The sequence below is a fragment of the Daphnia carinata genome, chromosome 9, assembly GCF_022539665.2.
Source record: "Daphnia carinata strain CSIRO-1 chromosome 9, CSIRO_AGI_Dcar_HiC_V3, whole genome shotgun sequence".
Taxonomy (NCBI): Eukaryota; Metazoa; Arthropoda; class Branchiopoda; order Diplostraca; family Daphniidae; genus Daphnia; species Daphnia carinata.
The window spans coordinates 648,001-674,669 of record NC_081339.1 but is presented as its reverse complement, the minus strand read 5'-3'; the positions used below and the strand labels follow the sequence as shown (position 1 = coordinate 674,669).

Sequence of the window (26,669 nt, the reverse complement as noted above, 5' to 3'; positions counted from 1 at the left end):
CGCTGGTTGAGAAGACTTAGTGAACCATCTCTGTTATCCCTTTTTGATCGCTGTTTAGAAACGTCTCTCTCTCTTTTTCACAGCCATACTGTAACGACGTCTCTTTGACAACTGCTAAGTATTTTTGTCTTTTTCTCGTGGTTACATCCATACACTTGTAATCAGTTACTCATAAATCGTCCACTACTTATTCGGTAACTATAACCTGTATGAAATTATTATCGACAAGCAATATTCTACACAAGCTGGTATCCTTATATATCCTGTATATGAAATGTACAGAAGCCTCGCTTACACTATCCTTGTATATTTTAACAGGTTATGGGCCCAGTACCTTAAACCAGTCAATTACAAGATGAATTCAATGCGAGATGTCAATCATATTGCTAAATTTAACGGGCAGAATTTTCCACTATGGAAACTTGGATTTTGGATCCTACTGCAGCAGCACGAGCTGGTTAAAATTGTAACTGGTGATGAAACTATTCCCGTAGAGGTATATTGTTGTAACATTAACTTACAACTGTATAGTCCAACAGTTAATTTTAATGTCACCAATCCCTTCACAGAATGTTGTCGAAGGAAGCATCACCAATGCTGAGGCCATTGCAGCATGGCACACCAAAGACACACTTGCCCGTGGCTATATCATCTCAACGATTGAGAGTCAACAACAAAGGTCTCTAATCAACTGCACTACCGCCAACCAAATGTGGGTACGTCTGACAGCCCAATATCTCCGAAACGCTGTAGAGAATCGTTATGCTTTACAAACGAGATTCTTTGGGTATCGCTACAAGCCTGATCAAGATATCATCACTCATATCACGGAAATAGAGACGATGGCCACACAACTTACAGACATTGGGGCACCTGTTGATGTCATTTCATAATGACTAAGATAATCTGCACCTTACCGCCCAGCCACAGAAGCTTCGTTACGGCATGGGACAGCGTCCCATTTGCAGACAGAACAATGGCCCTGCTAACCTCGCGTTTACTCAAAGAAGAAGAGATGGCTAAACGGTGGAATACAGGTCAACCTGACCCTCAAGACGCGGCCTTTTTTGCCCATCAATATCCATCGCACAATAACGCCACAAGTTCCTCATCATGCGGTCGTGATCATGCAAGTCGAGGTACAAGACGTGGCAACCGTTTCAGCAATAAACAACAACCATACAGATTCTGCAAATACTTTCGTTGTAATGTTGCTGGACACACCATTGAGGTGTGTTGAAAAAGAATTCGAGACGAAGAAGATGCAAAAAGGACTAGAATCAATTTCAATGCCATCCCAGCAGTCACGACTGAAGTAAATGAAGTCAGTAAGAAATCCGAGCATATACTTCAAGATGATGCCTATGTCTCGTCCTCATGCTTCATTGGGAGATGCTCTATGGATTGGTTCGCAGACTCAGGTGCTACACAGCATATGACTGATCAACGTTCATTCTTTAGCAGGTTCACACAAATTTCATCTGAGAAATGGAGTGTAAATGGAATCGGCTCTGCTCGTCTGTTAGTACGTGGACATGGAAGCATCGAATTCGTTGTTACAGCAGGGGGGATTCAACGAGAAGTCACGATTCAAAAAGTCCTTTATGTACCAGGCCTAGGTACAAATCTGGTATCCATTGCTGCGGTAACTGATGTTGGGTTATCTGTTCACTTCATTGAAACTAGGGTAACTTTTGCAAAGAATGAAGTAACTGTCATGGTAGGTGAACGAATTGGAAAGAGCTTATATCACCTTGCAATCATCCCAAAACTCTCAAATTTGCAGTCGTCTAACGATTCAGCATGTTTTGCAGTACCATCACCAACTTCAATCATGATTTGGCACCAACGATTGGCACACGTCAATTACAAAACCATTCTTAAGATGGCTTTCAATCAACTTGTGAACGGGCTTCAACTTTCATCCAACACTGTCATTCCAAAACAACCATGCCTAGGATGCATGTCCGGAAAAATGCATCGCTCCCCTTTTCCGACTGGGCGAACCAGAGCAAACGAAATCGGACAGCTAATCCATTCTGATGTGTGCGGCCCCATGCACATTGACACAACGGGGGGTTCAAAATATTTTGTACTTTTCACGGACGACTACAGTGGATGGCGCGCAGTCTATTTTCTAAAACAGAAGTCGGAAGTCGCTGAATCTTTTAAAAACTATGTCAGTGTACGTCGCAACGAGACTGGTCATCTAATCCACACACTTAGAGCGGACAATGGTGGTGAGTTCACAAGCAACTCCTTCAGGGCTTGGCTCTCAGACAATGCCATCAAAATTGAAACATCCGCACCCCATTCACCGGAGCAAAATGGAGTTTCGGAAAGGGCTAATCGAACCATCGTTGAGGCTGGACGCTCGCTTTTACACGCTAAACACCTACCAATGGAACTCTGGGGGGAAACCATTTCTTGCGCTGTCTATGCGCTCAACCGTGTCACCAGTAGCACATCCCTAGTCACACCTTATCAATCTTGGTATGGTAAGAAACCCAATATTTCACATTTACGAATTTTTGGATCAACTGCCTTTATTCATGTACCCAAAACCGAAAGGAGTAAACTGGACTCAAAGAGCTCAATGTGCTACTTTGTTGGTTATCCACTAACTCAAAAGGCCTACCGTTTTTGGGACCCGGTTGGAAGAAAAATAAAAATTAGTCGGGACGTAATTTTTGACGAAACGTGCAATATGTTTTCTGATTTTCCATCCAATGCAGAACTTGATCGTCCAGATCAAACTATCCCCGAGCCGTTCACTTCAATTCTGAAACCAGAACATCAACCGGTCGACACAATCCACGGGATGCCTCAGATTGCAGACAAGACACAGACCCAAACGGAATCTTCACACGAGAATCAGGATCCCATTGAAAATCCATCCTCAGATCTAGAAAACTCTTCAACTCGAACAGAAGATCCTGTGCTCTCCAACACTATAGCCGTGTCACAATCAGTGTCCAGCATGCCGATGGATCCATCTAAACCAACTCGTTCCTCGCCCTATCCTTTACGCATCCGTGAGCCAAAGCGCCAATGGAAATCCTACCAATCGATTGACACTCAACAAGCAGATGTCTTTGAACCAACAAGCTTTTCTGAAGCCATGGAATCTTCTGACGCACATCTGTGGAAAGCCGCGATTCAAGAAGAATACGACTCCCTAATGTCCAACAAGACCTGGTATCTCTCGCCACTGCCACCTAATCGCACATCAATCAAATCACGATGGGTATTTAAAGTAAAGCCAGCAACCCATGGTTCACCTCCTCGCTATGAAGCAAGATTGGTAGCAAAAGGCTTCTCACAACGACCTGGGATTGATTTCGAAGAAACTTTCTCACCAGTTGTCAAACAGGACACTCTTCGTGTAATTTTTTCCCTTGTTGCAGCCCTTGATTTAAATATGTCGCAATTGGACGCCAAGACCGCGCTTCTCTACGGGGAGATAAGCGAAGAAATATACCTACAACAACCGGAAGGATATACTGTCGCAGGCAAGGAATATCATGTGTCGCCTCCTGAAATGTCTGTATGGACTTAAACAGGCTTCAAGAGTTTGGAACCGTCATTTTGACAGTTTTCTCAAACAATTTGGACTGCAACCCAGCAATGCAGATCCTTGTCTCTACGTTCGCAAGAACAAAACTGATCTCGTGCTTGTAGTAATCTGGGTAGATGATTGTTTAGTCATCAGTAACAAAGGAAACTTAGTACATGACATAATTGAATATTTAGGTAAGACATTCGAAATGCGATGCACTCTGGCCAATCACTTCGTTGGCCTGTCCATTACTCGAAATCGACAAAACAAAACTCTGTACATTTCCCAATCAGACTACACCAAAAAAATTATCAGACGTTTTCACATGACAGATTGCCATCCTAAAGGTACTCCAGCTCAACCCGGATGTCGGCTAATCCACAATTCAGAAGAAGAAACTCTAGATCATGTGCCATATAGAGAAGCGATTGGAAGTTTGCTGTATCTAACGATTACTTCCCGTCCAGACATAGCATTCGCCGTTGGCCAGGTGGCACAATTTGCTGAAAGACCTCAATAACATCATTGGAATGCAGTTCGAAGAATATTAGCGTACCTTAAAGGCACACAATAATACGGAATTCGGTTTGGCCCAAACAATGATCAACTTAAAGGATATACCGACTCGGATTTTGCCGGCGATACCACTACCCGTCGGTCGACCACAGGTTTTATTTTTCTACTCCATGGAGGTCCAGTCGCTTGGACCAGTCGACGTCAGCAATGTGTGGCGTTGTCCTCTACAGAAGCAGAGTTTGTCGCAGCAAGTGAAGCAACTAAGGAAGCTGTCTGGCTCAAACGTTTAATGGAAGACGTAATACCGGAGTGGGACAAAACCATTCCCTTAATGTGCGACAATCAATCCGCAATCCAACTCGTCAAAAACCCCGTATTTCACCAAAGGACCAAACACATAGATGTGAGATATTATTTCATTCGAGAACGCCAAGAAGCCGGTGACGTCGATGTCTCGTACATCTCTACCAAAGACCAGCTTGCGGATCCCCTCACCAAAGTCCTGCCGAATCCTCGTTTCTCTGAACTGCGGGAGTTAATTGGAGTTGTATCTGTTCCATCTAATTTAAAGTAATTCATTTTGAAATTCTTCTAGCTCAAGGATATTCATCAGTCAAGGAAGTATCACCCTATGTTTCAAGAATAGAAGTCAACATATTACATATATTTATTATGTATTTATTTTTCAATTTAATTTTTCTTTTGGATGCTTTGATTGACTGCCGCGTACCTTTGCCCATGAGTTTCCTCCCTGCTTTGTTTCTTTTTCTCTATTATATATATTATGTTTGAGAGGAAGTGTTGAGAATTGGCAAACATATTATATGTAACGATCTCCAGGCGGCGCTGGTTGAGAAGACTTAGTGAACCATCTCTGTTATCCCTTTTTGATCGCTGTTTAGAAACGTCTCTCTCTCTTTTTCACAGCCATACTGTAACGACGTCTCTTTGACAACTGCTAAGTATTTTTGTCTTTTTCTCGTGGTTACATCCATACACTTGTAATCAGTTACTCATAAATCGTCCACTACTTATTCGGTAACTATAACCTGTATGAAATTATTATCGACAAGCAATATTCTACACAAGCTGGTATCATTATATATCCTGTATATGAAATGTACAGAAGCCTCGCTTACACTATCCTTGTATATTTTAACAGGTACTGTGGAGCCCCTCGTGCCGTGTGGGTCGGTTAATTATTACAATCCAATTGGCAATTGTCATAATGCATTTGATGACCTTGGAAATAGTAAAAATACAAAATGCTCGTATCCACCTATTGAGTGTAGCACTTATGTTTCAACTAATGCTTTGCCGTCTTCCAACAACAGCAATGAACAATGTTGCTGTAAGAAACAACTTTCATTATCTCAGTGGAATTTTTCCCTTTATGAGTATATATTAGTTTACAAGTATTTACAATTTGCAATGTATGTGGTGAAATTGCTAATTGAATAACACACTTGAAAAATTTAGTTCAGAAAATTTTTGGTTCGGTTTCAAGCAATGAAAATAGAAATCCTGACAAACATAACACATTTTCTAATGTGTTAATGTGTAACTATCACAATAGTGTTATTGTAACAGAAATCACACATTCCGCGTGAGAACCTCACCTCTCAACTTAATTTAGAGGGTTTTGTTTCGATCTTGCATTGTCCGACATTGTAGAAAACTACATATATAATAGTAATATATATATTAAATATGAATGAGCTATAAGTAGGAAACCAAGCCAAAAATGGCTTCGTTATTTCATCATTTTCAAAGGTCGTATCAAAATAACTTTGCGGGAAAATGCAATGGAAAACTGGTGAAAGAGGAAAAGATCTACACCGTGGAAAGAAAGATATGGCATCTTGGTCTTGGAAAACATGGAAAGAAAAGAAAAAGCAACATGCGCCAATTGAGACATCCCATTTTGTCGAGTTACTACAAGTGGCAAGGAAAAAACTGGCAGATGATGGTCAAGAAAATCAAATAACGAGCGAGGATTCCAAATCAACTATTTTCAAGAAAATTGCTGAAGAAAAAGCAGAAGCTGAAAAAAATGGTACTCCCAAAAATTTCCAGACTGTCTCAAGTAAAAAAATGATAAAACTGTCTACTCAAATTTGCAAACTCATATTACTCATTCTGGTGAAGCCCTTCAAACATTTAAGATACACTCAATAAGGTTAAAAGACTGCAGCATAAGAACATTTTGAAAATTATGACTGGTTTTCTTTTTTTAACCCTTTTGGCTAAGCATTTTACGAAGGTGGCAACATCTTTATTGTAACATGTAATTAGCCTAAGCGTCAGACAAAAGCCGTTTGATTAATGAGGTTACTTGATAATATCAGGATTCCATCTAATGAGACCTTCGCCGACGCCAAACAGACGCGGTCCGTCGCATTCTCCATGTCTCGCTGCAGTGACCCCAACATCACGCCATCGTTACGTGATATACCTTGAGAGAGCCACGCTTTCACGTCCCGTATGACATTCGCAACATCCATAAAAGACGAGACCAGCAAACGTCTCGTCTAGGTGTTTTAACCACGACTTACGTGTAATGACTCCGTTTAGTACTAATCCACCGAAGCCACCCAGCGGCCAATATCGACGATAGTTGTTTTAGAACATCTCACCCCCACGGGCGTGCAGCCCGTATAGTAAAATGTAAGTCACACATGCCATCGCACACTCGCTTCATTTATTTACCTCGCCGCTACTCGACACAGCTCGTAATAGATCATCACATCACGTATAACCACATCGCGTTCTTTCAATACAAAATGAGTTCATTCGAAATACATGTTTTCACTTAGTTTAACTTTTGTAGCTGTCGTCACGACATCTAGTGCTCGCAGCAGAAATACTCACCACCCAGCCAAAAGATGGCGTGGACGGGCTAGGGTCGTTTTCCAACCATGTTTCGCCCCTACGCTAGGCAGTCTCTTCTCAACTCTCAAACGAAGCAAACCACGCTGCGATTGCTTTTTCTAAAGTGCCGTCCTAAACTCAGCCATTTCAAGTGTGTATGTCCTAGTGCTTGTGCTAGACCATCAATAAATGAAGTAAAAGGAGCCGTTTTTGCCACACTTTTAACACTATACACATTACAAATATCATTTTGTATTTCCTGTTTAGTATAACTTTTATTAAAACAATTAAGTTTGGGTACAAACGAAAGGAAATTGGTACAGATATTTGTTTTTATACTAAATTATAACTACATAAGGAATATGTACGCATTTCCTTTACATTTCATATGCCGTATTTAAACGGTACCATCGTACTATAATTAAGCACCACAAAACTGAACGTTTAAAAAGAGTCCAAGAAAATCTTTTAGAACCAATATTAATATCGTCTTACAAAATTAGTCTGGAAGCCATTAAAATTGCGTATTTCTGCCAGATAATTGCCGCATGAAATCTGAGTTTCATTCGCAATAAGCAGACGTAATACTTAGCTGGTTCGTATCTCCAGTCGCTTTTTACTTCATAAGGTAGATCTGATATGTTAATCCCTGACGAGACTGGTAAGTCTCGTTTTTTATAGGGATTGTATGTGTGGCTATTGGGATGGAAAAACTTAGCTCACAGTCGTACATTGATCACGTGATGGCAGCGTGGCTCGGTTACACGAGTTGTAGTCCTTTTGTGGTGTGAAAGAGTGTGAAAGAACCTAACGACCTGTTGAAAGTCTGATAATGAGTTGGCACTTTATTTAGTAAAAGTCTTTGGGGAGCTTTGCATCATTATATGCCATTCCTTTGCCTTCAACAAGTAAGAAGTTACAGCAGACCCAAACCTGGTAGCGTACTTGGCAATTTACCAATCCCCTTGGGTGAAAAAACTATTCTAGTATGTCTAAGTTTTGTGGTTCTGTCTCCCCAATTTTTTTTTGAATGACAGAGAAATGATTACTGTTCCAGACTTCTCGTTTGGGGAGTGTAACAGACAAAGAGAGTTTGATGAGGTTGATGAGAAATAAGTGAAAGGAGTGATTGAGATATGACGATGACAACTTTATTTTTTGGTCGAAAAGTAGATGAAACAAAAGGGAAATTTGGCTAGATTTTGAGTATCTAAACTCAATTACAAAAGAGAAACTTCACTCCTGACGACAATTAAGACCATACTGAAAGACAATTGACAACTGCTGCTGGCGTCTACTTAATGCCAACTTAACACAATATTGAAACACGACTCACCTACCCCCCGAGAACTGAAACCCAATTACCATTTTTAACATAAAGGACACGGTAACTCCCTACTAAAAAAAAAAGCGAAAAACATTTCCTATAAAAGTCCTTGAAGGTCCTTGCCCCCTACAGCCCTGCCCGCGAGGGCAGCACCGTAGGTGACAGCGGGACCCACCCTTTTTACAGGTGTAGGAAATAAAAGAAAAAGACTAACAAACCAAAAAGCAATAAAAAAAACCCTCAAATTTGTAACTAAAAACAAGGGCAAAAGAAAGGGGTAAACTTTCATTTACCTAGGTGAGGTAACGTAGTTAATAACTCGGGAGCATCTCTTTGTAAGCCTTTTTGGGTCAACAAAGGATTTGATGATGGTCCTGGAAGTTAAACAGCGTGCAACGGCGAGGGTGGGTGCAGTCAGCGACCCCGGTGTGTCCTGCAACAGCCAACGGCACGAAACACCCGAAACATCTGTCGCACCAGCCGATCTTGGTTGGTTAGCAGCATAAATTCTGCGCAGTCTGCTTTTTTGCGTTTACACGAAGCCGCTCCCTCGATGTGTGTTTTCAAGAAACACGTGAGGATTGGGGTACGTAGTGGGACCACGTACATAGGACGATCTGGGGTGGTGATTTGGGCATCTGAGCGTTGGTCGCTGTTTCCCGAGCTTCGCGTAAGAGAGAAACCCGATGTAACCAATTATCACGGTTTCTCGCTCGGTATGAAAGTGAACGTGAACGTTCACAAGGTCTTGCGACATCTTTTCTAGCTCTTCGTCGAGACGGACGATAGCCCTTTTACACGTGTAGACCTTGTCAATTGCTTCTTTTTTCGCTCGTACTATCTTCCCCATGGTCTCCTTAATGTTGGCGGCACACTCCTCTTCACGTTCACGGCTCACTTTTAATTTTTCCTTTACGAATGCGGCAGATGGAGGGGGGTTATCGGCCATTTCACTTACGTTGACGTAGGAGTCTATTGGAGACCTGTTCACGGTACAAAGTTAGGTGAACTGCATGTCGTGCTAACCGGGTAGGCTAAACGGTTTCCTGCGTTACGTAGTGCTAAACAGCAAGCGACCTAACTTTGCTCTTTGCCCTATATTGAACTCGAATATAGGTCGCGTTGAACTTCGTGAACCCTCCACTAGGCTTCAAATTCAACTCTCAATGTTGCTTACACTGGGTTTAACATTACATAATTGCACTTGTTACATTTACAATTTGGTTTTTACGATTTGAGCCTTTTGGTTGTCGCTCGAGTACAACATATATATGCAATATTTACATAATTTTACAAAACTGGATTTAAATGTTTACGCTACTGAAGACCCCTTTTCTCTTCTTTTGCATAAGCTTCTTGAACTTTGGCCGTAATCATAACAGATAGTTTAGCCACCAGACGAATACATGGTCTCGGGAGGGTACTAAGTTTTGCTCTCACAAAGCGAACAACCTTGTAAGTAGGGCTGGGAATAACTTCAAGCACTTTGCCCAACGGCCACTGTTCACGTAAAGTGTTTGGCTTCATAACAAGTACCAAATCTCCCACGGGGTCGTTAGGTTTAGTTTCCTGCCATTTTTTTTATTCTGTCCGGTGGGGAACTTATTCACATAGCCAACTATTTCAGAAACGTTGGAGGATGGCTTGACTTTGTAAGAACTGTTTTGTAGTAACGTCCACATTTTCCACGTCTGGCAGCTGAAGGGACAGGTACGGCCGAACTCCACCGTATAAGAAGTGATTTGGCGTTAGAGAATCCGGGTCTTCTGTATCCATACTGAGGTGTGCCAACGGCCTTGCGTTTAAAAGAGCTGCCACTTCTACGAAGAGTTTACAAGATTGTACGATTCTTTCCCAGACAACACCAAATAAGACTCGTGTGGCGGAGAAAAATGCCATTCAATTTGTTGACAGACCATTACCGCCTGAATTTCTTCATATCGAGTGACAAGTTCTTCTAGGGCCTGTCGAAGCTCTTGCTCGGCGGCGACAAAGTTAGTTCCGTTATCGCTGTATACGACCTTCGGTTTCACTCTCACGTTAATAAAGCGATAGAAGCATACGAGAAACATGCGGAATTCGGTAACGCGGTCTAGGTCATAAAGAAAACCTCGAACCTAATGGCTCTGAAATTAAATTTCCCATTTCGAGGTCGTTTGTTAAATTGGGAACAATATTTTTGTTTTCCGATGATTCACTGCTGATGGATTTGATTAAGGATCACTTGATTGAAAAAAAAATTCCTTCGTGAGAAGGGTAGAGAGAGAAGGAATCCCAATGGTAAGTATAGAGGGTAAGTATACGATTGGTTGGGTTGGAGCAATGGTTCGGGCATAGCATGTGCGTGTGGTGTGCAGTAACCTTAGTGCATTCAGTAACCTTAGAGCGCAGTTGTTGAATTTTAGCGGTGGAACAGCATACCTTAAGAATTTTTTGCTGCTCCGTCATATGCAATGAGGGAACGATAAAAATATTGGATATCAAACTACTTCCAGGTTTAGGATGCCATTAGACTAATAACGCAATGAATGTAGAGGGCACAAGGGTCTATTCAAAAATTAACAGACGCAATTAAGTAATTTGAGATAACTCAAGCGCGTACCTTTAGCCAAACTTGGTGATTATCTTGCAGTATGCGTTTTGCATATCCAGCTTGTAATCTGGTAAAATAGATTCGTACATTGAATAATGCATTTTCCTGGAACCCAACTGACTTCAATTTTTCATGAAAAAGTTCTTACTGGGAATGGATTGTTGTATTGGTTTATTCTTTTACTTGTCGGTAAATACTGCGATGTTATGATGATAAATAATGTAAGAGTTCTTACTGTGAATGGATTGTTGTACTGGTTTATTCTCTTACATGTCAGTAAATACTGCGATATGATGATGATAAATACTGCTGTTAAATGAAAAGAGTTGTTTAAGAAATCAGGGATTAATGCAACTATAACATTCATCGTACAACGAAACAGCCTTTCAAATGGCAGGGATGAGGAACGAACTCGCGTCTCTTGGGGAAAGCGGGCCCAAACTGGACACGTACCAGATGGGACAACCGCAATAACTCGGAGGTGTACTCCTCTCTGCTGGTTTTGATGGTTGTAATCGGCGCCCAGTCTTCTCAATCTTTTCCAAGTGTCGTTGATGATGTAAAATAGCATTCGTCTCCGGTGTATCAGTTAACACACGGGTACGACCAATTCGGTTGTATTGCTTTTGACTACAACGAATTGTTGGAGTAGTCTGTGTCACCGATTTGATCGGTGGGGGTAAGACCCGGTAGAGGGCTACCCGTTGCGGTCGACCTTCCTTTTTTTTTCCTTTCCTTTTCGTTTTGTTTTCTTGGAAGCATGCGCAGTTCGACTGTCGGTAGTACGTTTTCACCCTTTTCAAAGTAACCTTTAAGTTGTCTTAAACGGTCCAACAGTCTTTTCAGGGCTGTTAAGTTTCGTACTCACCTGTGAGTCTCTCTGTCCCTCATTACAGTATTTGAGTCCCTATTGTATAACGAAGTGCCCTCCTTGGTTTCTCTAATAAAGTGTCGCACACTTCGTCCGTTTTATTTTAATACAAGCAGGGTAGTTAGGGCCAAGAGCTGACTCAACCTAAAGCTATTGCTATTCTCACGTGAGATAAGCAACAAATGGTGCCGAAACCCGGGACTCTGGAAATCGAATAGTGTAAATCTCCATTTCCAGCTGTCCAACCTTGTACTTTAGCGACCTCGTGTTGTTCACGTTCCGTAACCACGCTGGTCGACCAACCGTTCGAATTGTATCCGTTGATATCGTCTACATCCTGCGTCTGTTAAGCATTTGTGTTACCTTACTTCAATTGCAAGATGAGTGAGACCCAAGGAATCATCGAAGATCCTACCAAAAGGGAACCTACAACGGCCATAAAAACCGCTGAGTCGGGGCCGGTTCATGATGGAGGAAGTATAGGAGTCATCTCAAGACCCACCAAGGAAGAAGCTGAAATGGCCTTACAAATCGCCGAGGCGGGGCCCAATCACCATGGTGGAAATTTGAGTCACGACCCATCAATTCCCAATCTCACTCAATCACGAGGTCTATGGAAGAGGGAGCATACCACGCTGTCGACCAGGATCCACGACTGTATCCGCCAACATCGTCAAGGCATTCGTCTCAGCAAGGGCCAATTGGGCATCTGGCGCATCGAACTCGTACGACTGTTCGATAGCACCATGGAACTCCACGAGAAATACGTGGAGACAGTTACCAATCTGCCTGGTAAACGCCGAGCCGAGTGTGAACGCTGGGAAGTGCAGTTCACGACAGACCACCAAAGTGTACTGTCAGAAATCGACCAACATCTAGCATCGCGGTCGATTGCATCATCATCACTTGCATCGTCAGTCATTATCAATTCAACAGTGGCGAAAGCAAGTTTAAAAGAAACTTCGACTGTATCTGTAAGGATCCAACAGCTCGAAACCCAAGCTCGCCAGACTCAAGATGTCCTAAACCGACATGGGGAGCTTTTATCAGACATTGTAAATGACATCAAGAAGTCATCTCTGCAAGCCAAACGGCAAAGTGAGTCGTTACACGCGATCGAGAAAATTCTACAATCGATCCACGAGGTAAATGAAAAATCTTTAGCAACTGCCGAAAAGAAGATGGACATTCGACTCAAGTCTGCGATGGGCCAAATGGTGGAAGAAAACGAGTCCAGTTCAAAGAAAGTTGAAGAGAAACTAGAAGCTATTCAGAAAAACAGTGAATCGCAGTCCAAAGAACTCGAAAGGTTAAAATGCCTTGTACAACAGACGTGTGCAAAAATGTCTAGACAATGCCCCGAGGGTGAAAATGTCTCATCCCAAGTTCGCCTAGACACGTCTATGCAAGGCATGTTGTCTCAACGCCGCGAAGCTTTAGGATGGCCGCAAGGCATTACCCCATCCTCACCACCACGAGCAGTCAACTTCTTGGAACAATGCAGAAAGGCCGCGACAACGGGCGAGCAGATGGACAGCATAGGGGCAACTATCGATATGTCTAACGATCCATCGTTTAGCTGCCAGCAACAGCCACAGGGGGACCCAAAATCTGATTCTAGTCTCATCTGCCAACTTGTTAATTCTCTGAAAATGTCAGCACTTCCACCTCTCACAATCACCAAGTTTGACGGGAACCCGCTAAACTACCAAATGTTCAAGTCGAAGTTTATGACGCTGTATCACAACCGATGCAGCGACAATGGAATTCGACTAGCGCATCTACAGGAGCTGCTTGCTACGCATGTTCTCAACTCGGTATCTGATTGTGTGCACGACCCAAGCAAGTACGAAGTGGTCTGGCATCGACTCGATCAAGAATATGGCCATACCACTATCATGGCTCAAACACATCTAAACAATCTCCTTCGACTTCCGTCTGTGCAGCCAAACGACAGCGCCATCTTGAAGACATTCTCCAACAAGCTTCACGGTGCGGTCTCTGCTCTGTCAACCTCTGGACTCGCGAGCGAATTAGAATCGCTGGGCAACCTCATGCATGTTGTCACCAAACTGCCGAAGACCTTGAGGGAAAGATGGGGAGGAAAGGTGATGAAGATGCATCCCGCTGTACCTTCAATTGTCGATCTGAATGACTGGTTAACCCTCCAGTCGAAGGGTTCTGATTTTGCAAAGTTAATGGCTGGCCCTTCAGCACTTCCACCACCACCAGTCGCGCCCAAGAGAAATGGGAAAGGATATCCAACTCCCTATGTCTCTACCATCAACCACGTCACCACCTCGACGGCTGAAACAAATTTCCCGCAAACAAAAGGAGGAGGTTTGCGGGTGAGCCCACCCAATACAACCTCGTTCAGCCAAACAAGAGGCAACTCAACGTCCTTTGTTTGCAGAGGGGCGATACACAAAATCGAGGAGTGTAACGCATTCAAGCAGATGTCTCCAACGCAAAGAGCGGAGACAGTCTTTAAAGCAGGCTGGTGTCTCCGATGCCTTACCGGAAGGCATACCAGCCGAACTTGCAGATTCAAATCGATTCAATGCACGGTCGAAGGATGCAAGTATCCAGGGCACTCGACGTTGCTTCACGGTTCCGAGTTTTCGACAAGAACCAAAACAAGCACCTCCAGTGACCACAAAACCACGCCAGAATCGAAACCATCGCGTCGAGTGACTTTCGACGACAAAGTCGATGAAGCCTTCCTTGGCGCAGTATCACGCACTGGACTGGACACACCACGTCGAGTGCTTTTTAAAATCGTTCCTGTCCGTCTACAACACGGAGAAAGAGTCTTCGATACCTTCGGATTCTTAGACAGCGGAAGCGACTCCACCTTAATCCGAAGTGATGTAGCCAGAACTCAACTAGGTTTGGCAGGGCCAACAACGAAGATCAACGTGACATCTTACGACGGAGGAGTTACTCCAATCAATGCTCACATCGTGGACTTCGTCATCAGTTCGCGAGACGGGTCGACTTCGTTCCAGGCAAGAAGGGCGTATGCAGTAGAAAATCTACAAGTCGCTCAAAACCCGACCTTTTCGGATGTACAAGCAAAGGCATTCCCTCACCTGCAAGGCCTGAAGCTCCCAGAAGTCCAATCCGACCAAGTTACGATCCTAATTGGCCTCGATGTAGCAGACGCTCACGACCATAGCGAGTCACGAAAACCGATGGATGGATCGACCGGACCGGTAGCTTTCAAGACGCCATTTGGATGGTGTCTGGGAGGCAAAGTGGGCCCGCAAAGCGAACAGGAGCAACCAAGCCATTATGTAGCTCACATCACATCGAGAGAAGAAGACAGGAACCTTTCCGAACTTGTCGAGCGGTTTTGGAGGCTGGAGTCGAAAGACTCTGTACAGCCTCCTACACTCCTGTCAGCAGAAGATCGAAGGGGAGAAGAGATTCTGAAGAGGACCTCCAGATACATCAGAAATCACCATCAAATTGGTCTAATGTGGAAGGTCGATAATCCGGAATTGCCGGATAACCGAAGTATGGCGCTTAGCCGCCTTTTTCAAATTGAACGTCGCTTCAAAAGAGACCCCAGCTACGCCAAACGTTACGACGATGTCATTCAAGAGTACATCAACCTTGGCCATGCTCGCCTCTTGTCTATTGAAGAAGCAAAAGAGAGAACACCAAAGACAAATTACATGCCTCATCATGGTGTTCAGAGTTTGACGAGTTCGACGACAAAAACAAGAGTGGTCTTCGACGGTTCGGCAGAGTGTGAAGGCACTTCCTTGAACAAAAACCTTCTTCGTGGTCCAAACTACCTCATAAACCTGCTGGGAATCATCTTGCGCTTTCGCAAACACCAAATTCCCATCAGCAGTGACATCGAGAAGATGTATCACCAGGTCTTAGTTCCAGACGAGGACCAAGATGCCTTCCGATTTTTGTACCGGTCGCCGAACAGTACGTCACCACCGCTCACCTACAGGATGACAGTCCATGTCTTTGGAGCTGTCTCGTCGCCATCAACCTGTTTGTTTGCCCTAAACAAAACAGCCGAAGACAACAGAACGAAATTCCCAGACGCAGCAGCCAGCGTAAAAACAAGCTTTTACGTCGACAACTATCTGGATTCGTTCGAGTCAGAAGACGAGGCAATCAAACGGGCCCGCCAGCTAAAAGAACTGTTGCAGCTGGGGGGTTTTAATCTCACAAAATGAAATCGACTCGTTCACGTTCAAAGTGGGAGAAAGGGTCCAGTCGCACGCTACACCTACGAAAAGAAATCTCGTAAGTGTGGTGGCTACAGTATACGATCCGCTTGGATTCGTTGCCCCAATAGTGTTCACCATGAAGATGTTGATTCAAGAGGTATGGCGAGCCAAACTAGATTGGGATGAAGAGCTGCCCGAACCTTTGAAATGCCAATTTCAAAAATGGTGTCAAAGCTTGCCGAATCTAGCACGCATCACAATTCCGCGATGCTTAGTAAAGGAAGAGCGCCCAACAACCCAGCAAGTTCACATCTTTGCCGACGCCAGTCAACTAGGTTTTGGAGCAGTCGCATATGTGCGAACAACTTACGCAAGCGAGAGGGTTGGCGTATCTTTCATCATGGCCAAAACGCACGTCGCGCCGTTAAAACAGCTGTCGATCCCTCGGCTCGAACTTCAAGGAGCCGTCGAAGCTTTACACCTGGCCCTAATAATCTGCCGTGAGATGAACCTGGATCTGAGCCAAATCACGTTTCACGTCGACTCTCAAACAGTTCTTAGATGGATCCATTCTGCCAATGTCAAATACGAAGTGTTTGTGGGCAACAGAATCGGAAAGATCCTAATGAACACCGACTGTCGACAATGGCGCCATGTTCCAGGAGTTATGAATCCAGCAGACGTTTGCAGCAGAGGATTGGATCCCGACAACCTCAAGGAATTGCAGCAGTTTCACGAAGGGCCAGCCTTTCTGTTGTTGGAACCCTCATCCTGGCCAAAGTGGGATCAGATCGAGCGCAACGACCATCAAGATCCCGAAGCCATCCACGTCTACACAGTGAAAACGGAGCCGAGTAATAACGCGATCGACCAGTGCGTAGAATACTATTCGAACAAAGTGCGCCTGGAACGAGTGCTGGCGTGGTGTGTGCGGTTTATTGTAAACTGTTGTGCCGAAGTAAAAAAGGTGAAGTTAACTTCAGGAGAGCTAACGCCGGTCGAAACTGAAACAGCTCTGGCAATGTGCATTCGGCGTGCACAAGAAGTGGCATACCCCGAAGATGTGTTGTTCTTAAAAAAGGGGGAAAAACTGCCAAACCGGTCAAAACTCAAGCAGTTTCGACCATTCATCGACGAACAACACCTGATGCGTGTGGGCGGGCGAATTGGGCACGCACCTGTTGACGTTGACGTTGATGTCACAAGACACCCAGCCATTTTACCTCCAGAGGAACGCATCACAAGCCTTATAGTTTGGGATGCTCACGTTCGAAACTACCACATGAAGGCCGACCGCTTATTGTGCGAACTTCGAGCGATGTATTGGATAACCTCTGGACGAAGAGTAATCAAGTCTATACTCAACAAGTGCATTCCCTGCAAGAGGAGAGATGTACAGCCAGTCGCACCCCTCATGGCCCAGCTACCCATCCACCGCATAACGCCTTTCCTGCCTCCATTCGCCCATACAGGAGTCGACTATTTTGGTCCATTGACGGTCAAAGTAGGAGGGAGAGGGCGACGGCACGAAAAAAGATGGATTTGCCTTTTTACGTGCCTTACAACCCGAGCAGTACATCTAGAAGTAACTGCTAGCCTCAGTGCAGAGGCATTTTTAATGGCCTTCTCTCGATTCTCCAGCATACGGGGAAAGCCAGTCGTTGTATATAGTGACAACGGCACAAATTTTGTAGCTGGAGAAAGGGAGTTGAAAGAGGCAGTCGAAGAATTAAACAACAGCAAAGACTACCTGGAATCACAGTTTACGTGTCGACACATCGAGTGGCGTTTCTCCCCGCCGAATGGACCTCATTTTGGAGGAGCTTGGGAAAGGCTCGTGCAATCGTGCAAAAGAGCCATGAAAGTAACCCTCGGAAATAGTGTCGTCAGTGAGCAAGTCTTAAACACTGTTGTAGCTGAAATCGGGGCATTACTCAACGCACGACCGCTAACTCATCTCAGCATAAACCCCGAAGATCCAGACCCTCTCACTCCGAACCATTTCCTACATGCCAGACCAATGCCGTACATCCCACTGGCATACGTCGATCTTGATAACGTAGACATCTCCAGAAACCAATTTCTACATAGTCAACTTATTGTCAACCACTATTGGAAAAGATGGATCACTGAATGCTTACCTTACCTCGCCGAAAGGAAAAAATGGACCACGAGTCACAAAAACATCGAAGTGAACGATATTGTACTTGTTTTCGATCCACTAAACCCTAGGGGGCAGTGGCCATTGGGGAAAGTAGTCGAAATTTTACCTAGCACGTCCGACAATGTAGTACGTGTAGCTAAAGTAAAAATTTCCGGCGCAAAAAATACTTTAACGCGTCCTGTGACCAGACTATGCTTGCTGTTAACGCAAAATGGAATTACACCTGAAACCAGTCAGACGCCCTCACTGCCAAAGTCGCTTAAATGTGAAAAGGAGGAAAAAATCCATCCAATTACCGCAGTTGACAATCAAATTGACGGTGTCAAGAATCGCCCTCTAGTAGACACTTTTGTAATTGCCAAAGGGTAATTAAAATTATTCTTTCGAGCGTCGTCTGCTTCATTGTGAAATTCTCAGTCATCAGTGCAAGTCGACCTCTCAAGTGTCCCAAAATTTCGTAGTGTCGAACCTGTGCCGAACTAATTGTGACAAACTAAGTGCCAGTGTTTCTTCCCATCGAAATCATACCAGTGTGAAAACAAAATGAAGATAGTCGACATTACCGACATCGACAATCGACAACGAGAACTATTAGATCAACTCAAGGTCGCGATTCACAGCCTTGGTGACGAAGAAAAAGAGGCTTGGAATCTGTTGACTTTTCGACCTTTAAACTCTAGTACAGTGCAAAAAACCATAAGTGAAATAGTTTCCACTCGAAACTCGAAGATCAAGTTGCTCTGTGAAGAGCTCACGAAAATTGGATCACCACGCTATCCCCCGTGGCAAGAATTGCCGCCATCAACGCCCACTCTCTCGCCACCAACAGTCACTGCCACGCGGTTCACCCCGTCGGTGCCGTGCTTTGTTGACCACCCAGGACCCGCACCGCCTCACAACATCGATCGATGCGAGATCTTCGTAAGCAAGATGACGGCCACTGAACGGGCAAAATTGATCACACGTCGCTCGCTGTGCTTCTGGTGCTGGAAAAGAGGGGATTTCGTCGGGGAGCAGAAGCATGTTGGGGCCAGTTGCACCCACATGCGACATTGCTTCCACTGCAATAGTCCATCCCACCATCAGCTGCTTTGCAAAGCAAACTTCGTCACTCGTCAAAGCAACCAATAACGTGGCTTTCCGTCGACCTCCTCTTTCCCTATCGTCGAAATTTTCCATTTTTGTTTTCATGTTTCTCTCTTTAAAGTGTTGTTTGTCGAAACGCCAAACAAGGGCCCGCTGTCACCGATTTGATCGGTGGGGGTAAGACCCGGTGGGGGTAAGACCCGGTAGAGGGCTACCCGTTGCGGTCGACCTTCCTTTGTTTTTCCTTTCCTTTTCGTTTTGTTTTCTTGGAAGCATACGCAGTTCGACTGCCGGTAGTACGTTTTCACCCTTTTCAAAGTAACCTTTAAGTTGTCTTAAACGGTCCAACAGTCTTTTCAGGGCTGTTAAGTTTCGTACTCACCTGTGAGTCTCTCTGTCCCTCATTACAGTATTTGAGTCCCTATTGTATAACGAAGTGCCCTCCTTGGTTTCTCTAATAAAGTGTCGCACACTTCGTCCGTTTTATTTTAATACAAGCAGGGTAGTTAGGGCCAAGAGCTGACTCAACCTAAAGCTATTGCTATTCTCACGTGAGATAAGCAACAGTCTGACTGACTTTTGGAAGTGGCCTTATGTCTATTACGCTGATTGTCTTGTCTGTAGCAGGAACTTGAATGTCTTGAATGTTATCTGATGTCTCTTGTTCTTGAGGTGCTGGAAGAAATTTAAAATACTATAGTTAAGGAAAAATCAATTTCATACCACTAAAGCTTACCTAGTGTAACAGCAACAAAATCTTCAATTAATCGTAATTCTGGAAATATAGAATTGTCAACTTGTAGTAGAATATTAGCACTCGGTGTCAATGTACCTTGCATGTGGACACAATTATCTAATGTCACTTGAGCCTGATATTATGCAAAAGACTTGTAAATATTTAGTTAAGAAGCCAATGTCAAATTGGTTAAGATTTAACTGGTCGGTCAGTTCACTTGCTGGAGCATATCGGTCTTGTGGAATGATGTATTTGTTGAACGGGAAGATGTCTGTTTTTTCAAATCCAACCCCAATGTTTCCAGGAATAATTTTTTGGATTGTAAGGAATTCTGCACAGAGAAGCAACTTCTTTTATGCTAATAAGCTGTCCTGGGTGAGACTGGAGCCATTGATTATGAGAGTTTTTCAGTCCAGACTGAAATCGAACAGCCACGTCAAGACGTTGTAGTCCATGCGAACAATGTGGAGGAGAAGTAAGCAAAACAATCCCGGTGCCTTTGGGAAAATGCACTTACATGATAGTCGATAAGGCTAAAATGATTGTCAAAAATGGGCAGTACAGGATTTTCCTTCGAAGATTTAACAATGTCTTCAAAATGCTTCATGAAGGTATAGAAATTTTCACCGGTCATCCATCCTGATTCATGAACAAGTCCAACACATCCAGGTGGGCCTTCTGTAATTAAATCTCGATTCATCTTTTTCCTGGGAAACTCGAAAACTGGTGGAACACTACCTTCAATGGCATTGACAAAACACAACATTGTAACATTAACACCACGTTCGTCACATACCGTTTAAGCAACCTTAACAAATAGAAGATTAGAAGATAGACGTTAGTTGTTTGATACTCCTACATATAGTATGATTTCTTACCAGCTTTAAGCCCTTTGTAGCTAATATGTTAGGAGGCTGTAGTACAGTCGGCACCTTAGTTTCGTCACAGTTCCAACTTTGACTGGGAAAAAACTTGTATTTCATGAGGACAGCCAATAGGTTGTCATATAATTGATTGACAACGATACGATTGAAACTTGTCGCTCTTGCCTGGCTAGTGACCTCTGCAATTCTGATGGACAATGTTTCGTTTCTTTTTAAGAAATCAGTAAACCAATCTTTCGATGCTTCATTTTTGGATATCCAGTTCGGAGGATATCTTACATGCAAGCAACTGCATACTGCCAAAGAGCCAACTGGCGAGTCTCTTTGGGAGCCAGACCATGATATAGCATGCAGCATGCTTTCAAATATGCGAGTTCTTCTTCTTGCCGCTCTGTAAAGATTTGGCTATGGTGCCTCTTGATATACTTATTAGGCAAATTTACAGATAGCAAGGTTTATCTTCCGCAATATTAGCCAACAGTTCAATTGGATAAGTTGAACCTTTTAGCAGCAGCTCTAATTGTTTGCTGCTGAATAGACAGCAAATACTGCTTGCTTCAAAGCGTCTTCTGTGGGCATTTCAGTTCTTCTCAGCCTAACATAACTACGTGGCATCTATGGGAATAGGTAAAAGAATGTCTGTTACAATAAAAGTGCTTTTACGTATTGCATAGATCCGTCCGCATTTCCCCGATAGCAGGTGTTCGTCAGAGTGACGCTCTCAGTGCCCTATTTTAATCTGGCTTCCAAGCCCCCCTCTTAGCTCCAAGCCCCCTTCTTAGCTCCATGCTCCCCTCTTTAGGACGTAAAGCCCATCGTTTATTATTTGGTTCGCTCGTCAAAACCCCGGCATATGCTGACGACATTGCTGTGGTCACAAATTCTCCTGACGAACTCCAAAATATTTTAGACGTTTTGTACCTCATTGCAAACACCTTAGGACTGCAATTTAATGCAGGAAAGTATGCTTGCCTGGTCTTTGACAAAGGCAAGCTGTCTGACGCTCAGTGTCGAATTGGTAGTCAACCAATTCGATGTTGAGACACATCTTCGTACACCGATCGGCGGTATATTGTGGTTCCGACCTCCACTGACCTTATGTCTCGAAAAGATTGCCGCTGTTGCAACTGTTGCACTCTTTGGTGTTGCTCTCTCTCCGATAGGACGCTAAGAGGGGGCTCTGCCGTAAGCTGGCCACCCTAGCGTAAGTCTTTTAGAAGGAGCTCTGCATTACTGCTGGTTTACCTTCGCGAGTGTGTGTAAATAGTATATGTTGTGTGTATTTTGAATGTCTTTGTTGCAATTTCTCTGTGCAATTGTATGTGTAATAAAAGAAACTGTAACACTGCCTCCCATCTTTTCCGTAGTCACCTTCTTCCGTTTCTTTTCCATCACCTCCCTTCAGGTCGGGTCCTGAAAGATTCCCTTACCCAACTGGACACTAAGTGCAGGAAATTCCTAGGCTTGATATGCAATTTGCCTAACCATGCAACGATCTCTTTTTTTCTATGCCGATCGGCGGGTTGGGGGCCTAGGAACATGCCGCCTCAGCTTGTCAATTGTAGAGATCCTACAGTAAGGTACATTTGCCGAGAGCAGCTCCACCGCACCATTCGGCGAGAGTTCTGAACGGAGCTTCCAGGTGCGTTACCGGTTGGGGAATATCTGTCAGGATCCGTGGATGGGGAGCTTTACAGACTGAGGTACGTGGAGGCAGAGCCTAAGTTTTTAGCCCGTCATTGTACCAAACGACTGGGAGTGCGGATTGATGTATCCCGCGACGAGAATTTAAGAATTGTCGTCGATGACGTCTCCGTAAGCCCGGTTAAGGCAGTCCGTGGTTATCGGAAAGTAACAAGGCCCGCTAAACCAGGAACCTGCTGACTGACAAGAGCCACCAGGGATTTGTTACCTGCAGCCTTTACTTAGAAATTTTGTCAAAAGACATGGCTAGCCTGGTATCCTGCCGTACGCCCCTCTCCTTTTGCGACTAGAGATACCTTCACAGGGCTCGTCTCGACATCCTTCCACTTCGGTGGCATTCGTCGTTTTGCAATCATAAGCAGGGTTGGACTATCGAGAGATACCTTCACCGGGCTCGTCTCGACATCCTTCCACTTCGGTGGCATTCGTCGTTTTGCAATCAGGAGTAAGATACGAGTTGCCGACGAAGTGGGGGTTGAATTTAAACTATATGGTTCCCGGGTTATGGTTGACGTCGTAGTCTGCTATGACCAGCCAGGGAGTATGGAGAATGCCTACCAACGAAAGATTTAAAAATATTTTTCGCTTGGTAGGATCTTCTCGTGGTAGTCTGGTCCCTTGGATCATGGTATCCTAGGGACGATGAATCCGCTCGATACTTGGTATAGACAGGCTTTTCTAGGGTGCATTTAAATTTAGAGTGCGATCAGTAGCAGCGCAGGGATCTATAGAAATGGTATGTGCCCACTTCCACCACGATGCACAAAACTCCAAAGACGAGGTAAGCCCACCTCTCTACGTAGATACCCCTTACCCAGTAGATTAGGAAACCCTTTTTAAAATCTATCTCTCCTTTAGCGTATTCTGAATTCCTTCCTTTATTTTTACTTATTTTAGTTGCACTTCCCAAGCATATAAGTTTATTCCCAAAAGAACACCACCTCCAAAAACTATCCACTGGACCATTCTACATATGTTAAAATTAATATTTCCAAGCAATGCAATAAAAACGGAGAAAAATACTTTATCTTTTTCGTTTTTTCAACAACAATCACAAGCATGAATTTAAAAACCTCAAGATGTAGTCGAAATTAAGGTAAACCTTAGCTCCCTCAAAAGTAATTAAACCGATTATGCTATATGTTTTTTTTAAATTTAAGACTTAAAACAAAGTATGATTTGTAAATTTTTGAGTCGCTTTACAACTAATGCTTGTTTTGGGCATTTCTTATGCTAAATAATATATATTTTCCTGCCTTCCTTTTTTCTAGCTTAAACATATTAGGTATTTTGGTAAATAGTGGAATTGAATTCGAGCTCGAAAAAAACGAGGAAAAACACTTAACGATCAGCTTAGACCATGTGTATTTTGGTTTAAGATTTTAATTTCAGCCCAAAGAAAGCCGTGTTTTTTGCAGCGTTTCGAGCCGCGTAAGGTCGTGAAATATGACTAGTTTGGAACCGATGAAAACGGTTTCTGTTAGTGCGCTTTGGACGCACGTCTTAGTGACGAACATCTAGTTTGGGCCTAAACAAAGCTGTTTTTTCCGGTCGTATATTATGTTTTCGCGAGGACGGTTTTTACCCCGAAAAAAAAACCAGGCGTGTTGTCTGGGCTTAGGCCTAAGCGCAGGGTTTACAATAAAATTACAATATAGAATTGTGGCTAACTATCGAGGGCCACGATTATCATGCACAGAAAAACACTGTTCAGACTGGCTCGTTGCCCAGTCCACGTTGTCGGCTTTTGGGGAAAGGGTAGATTGCAGGTCCATTAATAGAATCGGCCTGTGTACGGTTCCGGCGGCAGGAAAACAAGCTAAAGAACAATACCCGTGGGAGAACAGGAACTTTACACGATCCTGATTAACTCTCCGTATTCCGTCATTTGCCCTTTACATCCCGTTGTTCCTTCAGCCGTCTCATGGGCTCTTGAGGAAGCAGAGAAGGAAGGGGGTATGTTTGGGCACAACATCGTTTGGTACTTACGTCTGGGCAATAGATGTGGATAATTTAAAGCCAATTACCATTTCACGGGCTAATCGTAAGAGAAACTCTAATTATTAATTCACTAAGGTCTGCCTCCCGCATCAAAAGTGCTCGTGGACGTTGACGAGGTCTCAAGTGAAGTTGTCAATCTCCTTGTTGAGGAGAAACGCAGAATGCACGCTGGTGGGCATACACTGCCTCAATTGCCACCTACCACGTACTTAACGCTTGGTTTACATGATCCTGGAGGAATTATTTCAAATAAACATTTACTGTAAGTATTTAAGAATATGTATTAACATTCTCGTACTTAAGTTCTCCAAGGCGGATTCAAACCACAGTACTCGCATGATGAGCGATGCATTGATCCGCAACGCTAACTCTGCATTATTTTGTGCCATGTAACGAATCCAACGTTTGCTGCCGAATATCGATACAAATTTCAAACTCAAATCTAATTGATCCGGCATCTGCATCATCTGACTATGTTAAATAAAATGCTATTTATCTATTAATATCACTTTTATTCTTACATTGAGTTTCTAAAACCTCTCCTATTGCTGTCATTATCCTTCTCGAATTTAAAATTTGAATTTCGTTAATTTTTTATGTTATAGGCCTACTATGTGATTGCGAAATCAAAGTCACTGAAATCGCGTAAAAAATACATTTTAATGCTCCTTTTCAAGATAAAACTATAGATTTTTAAAGTTTCCAAATCCCGTGTATTTGCAGTGAGTTGCCGAAACAGCTCCGAATTACAAGCTACATATGCAGTATTTATACTACTACAGAACACAAATGTTGAAGGTAAAGTGGGACGAGATACGTTCACTTTCACTTGTGAAACGCTTGAGGGATATAAGAGGTGTGGCTCCTTTTGGTTAGCCTTTGGGCTTGTTACATTCCTTCCCCTCTTCGATAATAAGAATTAGTCCTCCAATTTGCATTTTCCGTGACCGACTACAGTTGTTGCTATGGTTGAATAATAAAACTTGTTCCTTCACCTAAATTTAAGAAAAAGCGTTGAATGTGATTTTAAAAAGATTCTTGGTGTATTGTCTTTTTTCTTTTCTTCTTTTATTCTTGCTTTTCTTTTCTGCCTGGTATTTCGGCTATGTTGATTATGGCTTGTTCATTTTCCTCGCGGCTGTATTGTTGGTGTTCTTTTCTTTTAATTTTAGTCAGGAGACTACTGTTATGTTTTAGTTCCCATTTTTGGAATATGGTTTGCGCTCTTGTGCTGCATGTTTCTGATCCAGCTGTGTGTCCATGGGAGTCTTTTATCCCTGCGTCTGCTCCGTGTAGCAGTAAAATCTCGATCATGTCGATTCGGTTGAATCCGCTTGCTACGTGTAAGGTGGTTTCGCCTGAATCGTCTTGTTGGTTGATATTGATGATTCTCTTTGCGCAAATTTGGGTGGCCAGGTCTTCTAGGCCATACATGGCTAAATAATGGAGAACGGTTCTGCCGTCAGGTGATGCAATGTTGATGTTAGTTGGTGTCCATATTAACTTTGCACATTCTTGGTTTTTGTGTGAGATTGCCAACATTAAGGGAGTTCCTCCGTTGTAATTGCGAGCTGTAAATTCGCAGTTGTAATGTTTTAGGATCCTCAGTAACAGTAGATCATTTTCGGCCGCTGCGATATGACCAATTGTTTTGCCGTGGTAGAGTATCTCTGGGTCTGCTCCGAAGGATAGTAGAAGATCGGTGATGTCGTACCTACATCTTCGTACGCTGGTGTGGAGTAATGTCTGTTCCTCTTCGAATCTTTCATTGAGGAATGTGGCCATCTTCTGTCTTGGCCAACCCTACCCAGTTTCCCAACCCTTGAGTTTTGTATTTGTTTTGGATGCACCTTCTTACTACCTGCATTGGAGCTTCCATCATTGTTAATGAAAGTTTTCTGCTTTCTAAGTCTATCATGGCTTGTCTTCGTAGTTGGATTTTTTCTGCTCGCTCCGCTGATATGGATGCCATCGTTTTCAAACGATGGCATCCATATCAGCGGACAAATTTTACAATATCCGACAATTTTTACATGCCTCTGTTTCCCTTTGTTGGTCGTCTGGCTTATTCCGTTTTTGGGAAGGTTCACACTGGAGATAAGTGTCACTATCATTTCCTAATATAAAATCAACACTGTAGACACTTTCGCAATCGGGTGCT

General features: G+C 43.5%; 3 protein-coding genes across 3 annotated transcripts; all 3 read left to right on the top strand.

The window, feature by feature from the left end:
- The first annotated feature begins 323 nt into the window (after positions 1–323).
- Positions 324–1,080, top strand: LOC132088296 (uncharacterized). Its single transcript, XM_059496876.1, has 2 exons — positions 324–496; positions 570–1,080. Exons 1-2 carry the CDS (start codon positions 356–358, stop codon positions 891–893), a joined length of 465 nt encoding a protein of 154 aa, XP_059352859.1. The 5' UTR covers positions 324–355; the 3' UTR covers positions 894–1,080.
- Positions 1,081–12,117: 11,037 nt separating this feature from the next.
- On the top strand, positions 12,118–15,939 carry LOC130697286 (uncharacterized). The gene has a single exon (XM_057520215.1). The coding sequence runs from the start codon at positions 12,118–12,120 to the stop codon at positions 15,937–15,939; it is 3,822 nt and encodes a 1,273-aa protein (XP_057376198.1).
- A 130-nt stretch (positions 15,940–16,069) lies between these two features.
- On the top strand, positions 16,070–18,466 carry LOC130697285 (uncharacterized). Its single transcript, XM_057520214.1, has one exon. The coding sequence runs from the start codon at positions 16,070–16,072 to the stop codon at positions 18,464–18,466; it is 2,397 nt and encodes a 798-aa protein (XP_057376197.1).
- The last annotated feature ends 8,203 nt before the right edge of the window (positions 18,467–26,669 follow it).

Coding starts and splice junctions, on each gene's coding strand:
- LOC130697286 (XM_057520215.1), top strand. CDS start 12,118: ATGAGTGAGACCCAAGGAATCATCGAAGATCCTACCAAAAGGGAACCT.
- LOC132088296 (XM_059496876.1), top strand. CDS start 356: ATGAATTCAATGCGAGATGTCAATCATATTGCTAAATTTAACGGGCAG. Junction 497..569: donor ATGAAACTATTCCCGTAGAG/GTATATTGTTGT, acceptor ATCCCTTCACAG/AATGTTGTCGAAGGAAGCAT.
- LOC130697285 (XM_057520214.1), top strand. CDS start 16,070: ATGAAGATGTTGATTCAAGAGGTATGGCGAGCCAAACTAGATTGGGAT.